The sequence below is a fragment of the Poecilia latipinna genome, unplaced genomic scaffold (assembly GCF_001443285.1).
Source record: "Poecilia latipinna isolate Pla-1442-1.1 unplaced genomic scaffold, P_latipinna-1.0 Scaffold2794, whole genome shotgun sequence".
NCBI lineage: Eukaryota > Metazoa > Chordata > Actinopteri > Cyprinodontiformes > Poeciliidae > Poecilia > Poecilia latipinna.
The window spans coordinates 1-11110 of NW_015115410.1; the positions used below are offsets into that span (position 1 = coordinate 1).

The 11110-nt window shown below is 36.3% G+C and overlaps 1 protein-coding gene across 4 annotated transcripts; it reads right to left on the minus strand.

The window, feature by feature from the left end:
* Window positions 1-1094: 1094 nt before the first annotated feature.
* LOC106939186 (syntaxin-16-like) lies at window positions 1095-9571 on the minus strand. Of its 4 annotated transcripts, XM_015021499.1 has the most exons (10): window positions 9354-9571; window positions 9123-9266; window positions 6577-6588; window positions 6318-6425; window positions 6088-6228; window positions 4830-4992; window positions 4639-4727; window positions 3535-3678; window positions 2843-2923; window positions 1095-2444 (listed from the first exon to the last, which is right to left on the minus strand). In XM_015021499.1, the coding sequence occupies exons 2-10, from the start codon at window positions 9246-9248 to the stop codon at window positions 2340-2342; spliced, it is 969 nt and encodes a 322-aa protein (XP_014876985.1). In that variant the 5' UTR covers window positions 9249-9266; window positions 9354-9571; the 3' UTR covers window positions 1095-2339. The 4 variants fall into 4 exon arrangements, with proteins under 4 accessions (XP_014876985.1, XP_014876986.1, XP_014876984.1 ...); XM_015021500.1 differs by having other exon boundaries at window positions 9168-9571; XM_015021498.1 differs by having other exon boundaries at window positions 9123-9571.
* Window positions 9572-11110: the final 1539 nt, after the last annotated feature.

An 11110-nucleotide genomic window follows, 5' to 3' on the forward strand; every position in this document is an offset into this window, starting at 1 on the left:
ACAAAATAAATCCTCATCTCTATTTTCATTGACTTTTTTATTTATTAATTTTGGTGGAGGTTTTTTCCTGTTAAAACAGAGTTTTCCCTCTTATGTGATGTTAGATAAAAAAAAAACACCTTCCAAAGTAGGAAGACATAAATTTTCCTTTGGTTTTGCTCTAAACATAAATTAACTTCGTTTTTAAAAAGTTGACTTGTGGATTCTCTGCAGGTCATTTTCTTTGGTAATATTACTACTTTGCTATGTAACCTTCATGTACAAGTAAATCAGATTTTGGTTTCATCGTCATTATTTAATTTTCTGTCTCACAGTTAATAACTATCAATACAATTACTAAATTATTTTACTATTTTTATGTTCTCTTTATTCTCTTCCATATAATTGTTTTTTTCTTTTTTGTATTTTATTATTGTTAATATTATTACTCTAAGCATCAGTACATCTGATTTACTATCACCAGTATTATCACTACTATTTCATTAGGTTAATCCAGAATTATTAGAGAACAGGAAAATAATGTAAATCAAAAAATAACTGAAAAAAAATACACATCCTAACCCACATGTTAAACAATTTCATTGTTTTTGTCGTGACACCTTTGATGTTCTGAGTTTGGTCTTTGTTCTGTACGTGTCGATCTTAATGTATACCTCCTTGGTTTTTCTTGTTCCTTTTTGTTTGCTTCATTTGTGGTGCTGTTATTTCTTCTTTTATCTGGTTATTTTGCACTAATTTGTTGGTCTGTAATGTTTGTTCTGTGTGCATTTATTGTTGAATTTTAAAAAACATGCTGAAAATCACTCGAGAATAAAACAGGATCCCCAGCATTTGGCCAGCGGTGGCCATGGACCCCTCTGCCCCCCCATTGGGGGCACCACTGAACATCCAAATATTATACACCAAGCAACCTGGAGGGAACCTTTACAGAGCTCCCAAAATGCAACGTTTGCAAGGGATATTAATCGGTACCGTAACTGTAATAGACCAAACATTAGCTGATGAAATTTACTAAACTATGCCATTTTATTTTTTGCTGTCTTTAATATCCAGTTTCATCATAGTCTCTTTATGTTCACCACACACAAAACACACCATATTTCAGCTTTATTTTCTTAAAAAAAAAAAAAAAAAAAGCAGCCATGTCCTCCAATGTTTCACTTCAAAAACCAAAGCATACATGTAGTACCACAAAGACCATTTTGTCCGTCACAAACAAAAACTCCACATCAACGACAAAGATGATTGGACAGTTGTATAAAGTGTAGGTTTAAGTACAGATAGTAAAGCCATTATTTAAGCTTCTCAGTCTTTAAAATGAGAAAGTACATGAGGAGAATTCGAAACACACTCGAATGAAATGTGTCCAAACTGAAATAGAAACAATAATAATCATCCTAAAACTGATGAGGATATCTTCAAACGACTGCCTGCGTTGGACAACGTCACAGTTTTCAGTGGAGTGGATTTATTTTAAACATACTCTACTCAGTCTACAGTAAATCTACAGGAAACACCTCTGGATTATTTGAAGGTATCAGAAAATAAATAATTCTTTTTTTTTTATCATACAAGCAACAGTAGTCTTACATCATAACGTTTCTCTCCTCTTAGGCCCTCAATATGTGCAAACTGCAAGAGCTTAAAAAGGTAGCACTTTATGCATGGACCGCAGAATATAAAAACAAGTGTTTTTACAACAAGCACTTCATTCAAAGTGTAGCGAATGTGACAGAAGACTAAAATATTATTAATATTAGAGCCACTTAAATAAAATAGGGAGTTGATAAAACAAAGGATTTTTTTTTTTGGAACTAACCAGCTTCTCTAATCAACCCAAATGCTAATATTATCCTCTTTACATCTTTAAAAAGTCAAATACTGAGATGTAAATATAACGCTGAGCTGAGAGTGAATTAGCAGTGAAATCCCACCTAATGCATTGATTTTTTTTACCAACTCTTGTCCCCATCAGAAACCAAATTACTTAATATTAGACAGAAGTCACTGGTCTTCATCACCACCTGTGCTTCGACAGAAAATGCTCCGTTGTAGCAGTTTATCACGAGTACTTCAACATTAAAGGGGTTTTCCTTTCGTTAAGACACAGATATGTCAGCGCGGACGGGGCTTCTGTCAAGAGTCTTCGTGTTTAACCAGACTGAAGATTCGCTTCTTTCATTCGACAGCAACCAGAAAGCATCTCCACGCCGCTGAAAATGCACTTGGAGGGATGTTGAATTCTTCTTGACGGCTTCAAGACGAATCCAGAAGAGTCCAAGTCCAAACAGACACGCGACAAAAACCCAAACAGATGGACACGAAGCCGGAGGAATGCTTCACTTAAACTTTGTTCCAAAAAGAATAATGATTAGAACGAGGACTATGACGAAAAGGATCAAAATGACGAGCATCTTCCTGTTTTTCTTCTGATACTGCTCCGCCTGCGAAGGAAAGGGAAGAAAAAACATACAAACAAAGATTTAGGTCCCGAGTCATTAATTTAGCATGTGGATTTTTATTATTGTCTTTAAAAATTAAAATAATTTTTTTGTTGACATTTAACACTTAAGCAAATGAATGATCAAAGTCATCCAAATTCATGACTATGGATAAAAATAATGTAATGTATCCAATTGTTAGATTCAAAGACGTTTATGTTAATTGCTTTGTCGTCATTCACGTTTTGGAAAAAAAATATACAGATTTATTATTGAAAGCCTGAAATCTATAAGGCAGCCCTGCCGATCATGTGTTTGTAAACTTACGATCATAACTGGATGGTTCATACAGGAAACATCTAGCACTTGAAATATGACATGCAGAACAGTGTTTTGTTTACCTTCTGTAACTGTTTCAGTCCGTCTTCTGTTTTTACACAAGCCTGCTCCACGTTGAAGTCAATTCTGTCCAGAACAGTTCCCTTTGAGAAAATAAAAACATTTTTATTAGAACAAAGTACAAACAGCCGGAGCTGCACTTTATTTTGTAAAGCTAATGCCAGTGTTTTTTTCTCCATTTCCAAATACATCTAAACTTTTATATAAGGATGTTTTTATTTACAAAGATAATCTCTAAAATGCAGGGGTGAATGAATTTTCATACAGAGACGGTATCAAATGCTTTCTCTTCTGTTATATATTAAATAACAAAAAAAGGCAAACATCAACTGAACGTATTTTTTTCCTTTTTTAATTAAATATTTTTCTGGCTGCTAGATTTTTTGTTTCTATTTTTTCTTTTTTTTATAATTATTTTTAAAGTTGTATTTGTTAGATACATTTTTCTGCAGTTTTTTAAATACAGCAGCCTCAACCATAAACTCTAGTATTGCATTGTTTTGGAAAAAAAAAAGAAATCAAACAAAACAAAACCTGCAAAAAGATTCAAGGCTTCTACCAACATGAAAAAGATCCTCTAAAAATATTGTTTTCAAAAACAAAATGACTTACATTTTCACAGTAAGCAATAAAAAAACAGAAAAAAGAAATGTAGCATTTACAATTATTCCACTAATTATTCTCCTTTTAGTACCTGCTCCACCACCATTCCCGCCAAATCCCGGAAAATCTCATTCAGATCCGAGATGGACTGCACTATTTGTCGGATCTCCCTCTCCCGTTCCTCCACCAGAACCGTGTTCTGCTCCACCAGCATCAGCTGATCATCTGTGAACCCCTGAGAATTCAAGATTCACACACCCTGTTACACACTCACAAAGAAGGGAGGATAATAAGCACAGAAAACCTGAGCAAATGCTGTTGCAACCCATAATGCAACAGTAATTCATCAATATTAATGAGTTCATGTCGCTGGTTGCTAACCATTTTCAGTGACAGATAAACTGGGCTGTTTTATTTCTTGATACTTTCATCCTGCTCACTTTCATGGAAAAGATAATTTTTCAACTTTTTAAAAAGGAGCTTAATGCAGGCCTGAATCAACTCATAAAAACAAAATACCACTTCTAAATTCTACATTAGATTTAATTCTAGTAAAGCAAAATGTGTGAAAGATGACCAAAAAGAGGGAGACAAATAGGCAGACTCATGAAAAAATCTCAATTTTATTTACACTTTCATAAAATTACCAAAATAATCAAGTATAAAAGTATGTGCATCTCCGTTGATGGAGTTGATAGTCTGCCTGAAGATCTTAAACTAAGTAATAACATAACACAGTTTAAAAATAAACTAAAACATAGAATGACTGAAAGCGATAAAGTGACTTTCATATTTGAAATATGATTGAGAACTTCCTGATGATTTACTTACTTTATTTTATCTTTCTCCTTTTCCTTTTCTCGTCTGAATTTTTATGCATTTTTTATGTATTTTGTGTATTTTGTTAATTTTACTTAAAGTTATGAAGAGTGGAACAAACCCAAATAGCTTCAGCCTACACCTTTTTGATTTATACAACACTTATGAATTATTTTTACTCGACTTTGTTTTGAATTTCTTTGGTTTGTAGCTGCAGGGTTAACTGATTGGAACAACTATTATGCGTGTCTGAGTGTTTTACGTCGAATAAGCTCAACTTCAAAAATGTACGGAAACTGCTTATGACGTAATCATCGTTCAGCTGCAGCAATGCCGTCCTGCTCTCGCTCTGCTGGCGCAAACAAAATCCTCTCACCTTGTCGTACAGAGCTAACTCTTCATCCTCTTCCATTAAAGGTCCTGAATCAAAAAAGTGCTTCGATCTCTCCTCCCGATTCTTCATACCTGGTACATAACCGTCCGCATGATTAAAACGGCAAAATAAAAGAAACGGCGTCTAAGGTGGATCTACGTAGATGATGTTGAACAGAATAAGAAGTTTCTTACGTTTTAAATAGCTGGACTGCGTGTGCCTGAAGTTGGTGGACAGGTCCTGCAGGCTTTGAGCCAGGGACGACACCACGTTCACCAACAGCCTCTCCTCCTGCTCGGTGCAGTGGCCCCGGCGAGACTGCAGGCCCATCACGGATCGCTGGCATCGGTGGAACATCTGAGCAGAAGACGAGATCACGAGCCGTCAACCAGCGCAAGCAAAGCAGGACCCGACTAGAAGAGGTCGTGTTTTTATGTTTGACGTTTTTCTGTTAAGTCAACAATGTCAAAAGCATCTCTGTTTTATCAGTTTGAGTTTTCCTCCACTGTTCAAGAAAAAAAAAAAAAAGTTTTAAAAAGGTTAAAAATATAAAGAAGAGATTTTATTTGAATGGAAATTACACAAATAAATCTCTAATAAATAAAAGCTGCTGCTGCTCCCACAAAGCTGCGCAACCACAAAAATGTGAAAAACCTGCCCCTTTAGTGAGGTCAGATATGAACAGCGAAAGCAACAAGTTAACCAGTAATAATTTTCAAAGCAATAAATAAATAAATTCAGCTTTCTGCACGATACTTTTAAATCACGTTTAGCCATACTTTGTAAGTCGTGTCGCTCCATTTAGCACATCATTTAGTTGAGAAAATCAGCAGACGAATTGAAGAAATAAGGAACAGTTTAAAGGAAAATTTCAGCAGAGATTAATTACTTATTTTTTAACAAAGTCATAAAGTGCTGCACAATATAAAATCTCAAACCATAAACCATTAAATTGACAAAGTGAGATGAAGCGTACGATGACGGACAGAAAAGTGCTAAAGCTGATGTGGAACCACAGGGAAAGGCTACAGTAAATACATCCGTCTTTAATTTTAGATAGCTAACGGGCAATTCTTTTACCATCGAATGTTACTGCATAATCTATATTGTCAATTTTTTATTTATTGTGACAAAAATAAACTCTGCATAATTATGTTTACTTACCCCAAAAACTAAAACTATTGTTGAGTCTGTTGCTTTTTTCCCTCCACTGTTATTTTCATATCAATATTTTCAGCAATATAATTAAACGCAGTAATTATTTGCTGCTCAATGATAAAACTGCACTACGTAATTTAACCTGCGCAGCAATAAGCAAGTTGCTCCTGTAGGCAAGTTGCTGATTCCACTCCTCATCTGGACAGTAATGACAGCGAGTGTTGAAATTAGATAAAAAGGTGAATTTCTCAAACCAAAACTGATCCAAATGGGGACAGCGGTGAACAAAAGCACCTGCGTGATCTCCTGGGTAGTGATCTCTATGGCGTGCTCCTCCTCGCTGCTGTCATCCAGCGTTGGACGATTCATGTGCTTGTCGTGAAGCAAAGCCAGGTCCCTCATCTTCTGCTGGATCCGTGTGATGTCGTACTGGATCTGAAAGATCAGCAGTCAAAAAAAAAAAAAAACCATCAATACTGCGCGTTTCATTGTTTCATTTCTGCTCGACCGATGATCCGATTTACCTCGTCGACCCCTTCTATCCATTTGGGAGGCAGCTTCTTTGTGACGCCGATAGCAGCTTCTGGGTCCAGACTGATCCCAGAGACCAGAGCCATCCGGTCATCGGCCAACTTAGAAAAAAACAAAAAAAAAAAAACAAAAAAAAAACAGACATCTGTATAAAAATGTTTCTTATAGCATCGAAATGGTGCGATGATTATGATGATTGTAGAGCTCTACTTTTATTCTCTTAATTTTGTGAAGGGAAAACAACAGTAGTACCTCGTCAAGCTCCTAATGTGATTGTGAGAGAGCAGAGTGTTTCCATCCAGCCAGGTTAAGCAAAGGGGGAGAGAAGCAGAAGTAACAGATTGAAACGCAGAAAAAACCCCCTGTAAATATCAAAGAAAAGGTTTGCTGTCTACTTTCAGTTAAAAATTAGCATCATTAGTTTTAGCAGCTCATATTAGTCCTTCATAATGTACTCGAGTGTGTTACCAGTGTAAGAAATAAATCATCCCTGAGAGACAATGATGCAAAGTTAGATCGTGTAAGCTTCCATACAGAAAGAAGAAAAAAAAAAAAACTATTCTCAGTAAGTCCTTATAAAATTTTCCCACATAACAACCAGAGACGTCACAGTATGATATTGGGATTTTAAGTAATAGAACATCTGAAGCGGAGAAAAAATGGTTTTGAATTACTTAACCTTCCCTTCAGAACCACCCTCAGCTGCAATTACAGCTTTTTCAGTTTCCCCATGTCTTCAGACTGTTTGAGCAAAACAGCTCAAACTCAGTCAGACTGTATGAAGACTGCATGTCATGTGTCAATGTCCAACATCCCCACAGCATGATGCTGCCACTGCCACCCTTCATGCCGCAGCGCTAGATTTACAGCATTTTGTGCATAGGTTAGAAAGTTTGATTTCAGTCTCATCTGGTGAGAGTCTCTTCCTTCACATGCTGCCGTCTCTCCTACATTGTTTTTGGGGAAACTGCAGATTGGTGAAGAGTACGAATGTCAGTGGTTTTAACGTCGACTGAGTCTCCCACCTGAGCTGCGGCTCTCTGCAGCTCCTCTACGGTTACTGCCAGGCCTGTCAGGTGCTTCTCTAATTACTGCTGACCTTCCCTGGTCGTGGTGAGTTTGGAGCACCATACTCCATTTTAAATAATAGATACAGCAGTGTACTTAAGTTTTGGTCAGTCACATAAGATCCCAATAAAATACGATGAGGTTAAAGGTTGTAGTGTGACAAAATGTTAAAATGTTTAAAGCATGCGAGTGCTTTGTCAAGGCCATTGTTAGTATTCTCCAATAAAATGGAGTGAAACCATAACATTGATCTGTTCGTGTTTCTACGAGAGAATGTGAGGTGAGCAGGAATGTGGTGGAAACGTTCACAGCAGGGTGTGATAGTCGCAGCTGGAAGCTTCCTACAGCTTAGAGAATGTTTCAGGGAGTAAGAAGAGGATTGGTTTTCTACCTTTACTTCTGCAAAGGTTTCAGCATGCATACAAACATCAGGGTTTATAACATAGGCAAAGTTTCTAGACTGACTCATAACGCCCTGTAAATGAAATTTATCACATCAGATGATCAACAATAAATGAAGTTTTCTTTGCAGGCAGGCAAGGAATGTCCACTATCCCTTGTTTGGGCTCCCTGGTAATCTGATACCAAGCTTTATCCTTTCTGGGTTTTCAAGCTGCGGGTTTGGAAAAAAACACAAGTTTGGGAAGGAAGATCTCAGATAAAAATGTTTGCCTTCCATTAGAGCTACTCTGAGGGAAAATGTTTGGACTCATTTTGCGCCTTTGTGGAGAGATTCCACACCATGTGGTGATTTGTCTCTCACAATCCTTGTTGTCGGATTACAACCATGAACTTCAACGTATTGTATCGCAGTTTTATTTTATAAACCATAAAATAGTCCATAATTGTGAAATGGGATGTACTAATACATTGTTTACAAATGTTTTACAAATAACCGGTATTAGTATTAATGCAGTTGTTCTATGAAGGGTGTTTGTTAAAAAAAAAAAAAATGCTAAAGAACAATTAGCATAATGAAGATCAAAGAACACAGCAGTCAGTCTAAGGCAAAGGGAGATGTTTCAAGAAGGCTGTAATAACATACTCAAAACTTTGAAAATATCACAGAAACCTCAAAATAAGAGAACGCTACTAAGTAATGAACTGACAGGCTGTGGAAGGACAGCATTAGTCAGAAGTCAAGGATCCGTGGGAAAAGTTCAGTGAGAAAAGTATTGAATAAAATAGTGTTTTGGTGAAATAATAAAGAATGTTTAAAGAATACTGATTTACAAGCCTGAATATCAAACCTAGCTTTGGATTTTTTAATAAATTAGTGATATATATATATATATATATATATATAACAGAGGTCTGACTTAGCCAATCCAAAACATGTCACAGAGGAAATCAGGTACAGTCACAGGATGGACCTAGACTACAGCACAGATTTTACAGAGACCAGAACACATGTAAACATCTTTTAACTTTCAATAGCAATGAATGATTTAAATAGTGTCAAAAACAGACTTTAGCGGTGGTTAATATTTAACAAATGCCATTTTTCATAGTTTTTAGCTTCGATTTAGCTTCTGCGGGCAATAAAACATCCTTGCGTGGTCCTCCTGATTCACTCTCGTCAATCAGTCATGAAGTGAAACAAGGGACCACATCAGCTCTGACAACACAGAATATCTACTGCTACCCAGGTGGCTCTAGCTACGCGGACTCAGGGACTAACTACATGCAAACACACACAGTAAAATGTCAAAACAATGCAGAGCACTCACCGCAGCATTGCTACGTGTACTCAGACGGGGGTCGTATGTACTCACTTGCTCAGCCAAAATCTGCCGGTTTTGGATCGCATTGTTCCGCATTAACAAGAAGGCATCGGTCAGACGCCGAGTGGCCATGACTGCCTTTGTTGAGCTCTGAATTAACAGAGGACAAACTGACTGCGGATCACCCGATGATTTAGTAAATTATCTCCAATGACGCGCTGCTAGCTTTAGCTTTACCTGCGAAGAGTGAGGGAAGTTTCGCGGTTACAGCACATCAAATCTCTCCGATCATATTGATCTGTCAAGCTTCTTTAGCATCAAATTTTAGTATCGAGAGAAAACCGGGAAGTTCAAGACAATTTTGTATTTGTGGTCAAATTGGAAACGGTTGCTCCTCTCTTAGAGAGCTACGGAAGTATGTGTACGTCAACACGTAAACGTCTGCGTTAAGCGCATCTTCTTCTAGTGCTACCCTCATCAGCACTTTACAGATATGTCGCCCTCTAGTGCCTCAATTAACATTTTTTCTTTCTTTGTTTGAACACTGTCAGGTTTAAAAAGCGCCGTGAATTTTCTAAATAATGGCTCATGCTGATACAGGACAGGATACATTGCAGCCAGTTAAATTATTTAGTGAAACTGTAAAAATAATGCAAAAATGCATTGCTATTTCAATGAGAACAAAATGTTATTTCACTTATTCTTAACATTCTAGCATTTGTTTTAAATATCCCAATGAGCAACATTTTTAATAGTTTAATTGTTTAAAACATTAATCAATCTATTGTCTGTATTTCTATTCTTGCAGGGTTGAGTGGCCATTTTAATTCTTTAAATAGAAACAATTCTTTATAATATTTATTAGAATAAGAGCACAGGTTTCCATGAAGTCTGAAATATGGAGGAACTAATTAGTAATAAGTTGTTTTTAGTAGTCATACAAAACAAAAGCAGGTGAGAAGAGAACTATAATTAAATATCGGATTGTTTTTTTTGGGTCAGTGCATAACTTCATTGATTTTTATTTTTAATTCATATGAACGCTACTAAGTGTTCATATGAATATAGAAAAAGAACTACAATGCATTTAGAAAAAGAACTACAATGCATTTAAAATTTAATCTAGATTAAACATCCACAACAAGCAGGGTAAGTATCACCCTTTATTTGAACATTTTTTTTTTTGTCAGGGAATGGCATTATCTGCTGCAGAAAAGCAGAGGTGCCGCAGGACTTGTGATGCAAACCCTGAAAGAAGGCAGAAAAACTTGACTTAGGCCTATGTAGCTGGATATCTGGGGGAAAATTTATACATTTTTATGCATTTTGGCCATTCATCTACACAAAACCTTTGTTTAATACCACTCGGACCAAAGTGTATATTTGAGAAAACTTCTTATTTGTGTTTTTGTTTGGGTGTGTATGTGGAAAAGGTAAGTTTGTTGATTGAAGATGTGAAGCAGAAATGCATGAATAAGAATAAAACATTTTTTTTCAGGTGAAGTTCATGAGAAGACATTAGCTGGTGTGCAGATGACCTAATGAGAGAGCCACAATCCCCATTAGGAAAAGAGTCTCTAACTAGCCTTCCTATGCGTTTCTGCTGGATTCTCATCTCCCTTCAGTGCTCTGACTGGATTTTCTCTCATTGGGTTTGATTTCTCCTGTAGAAGTCCATGCCTCTAAAAATAAAAATAATTTATAATGCAAAGCTAGGGACAAGTCAGCTATTGGAAAACGTAACCAGGGGAAGAGTATCCAAAAATTATACTCAAGTAAGAGCAGCACTACTTCAACATATTTCTATTCAAGTAAAACTAAAAGGTAGCTGTCCATGAAATTACCCAATAAATAAATAATAAAAGAGTGTTAAGTTACTCAAGAACTGATAGCTGATCAAAACATCAATCAATTAATATTCAAAAATTACATCATCAGATGGACTAAAATAAAGAGTTACATGGAAATTTAGGCATTTTAAGGACCAAAGTGAA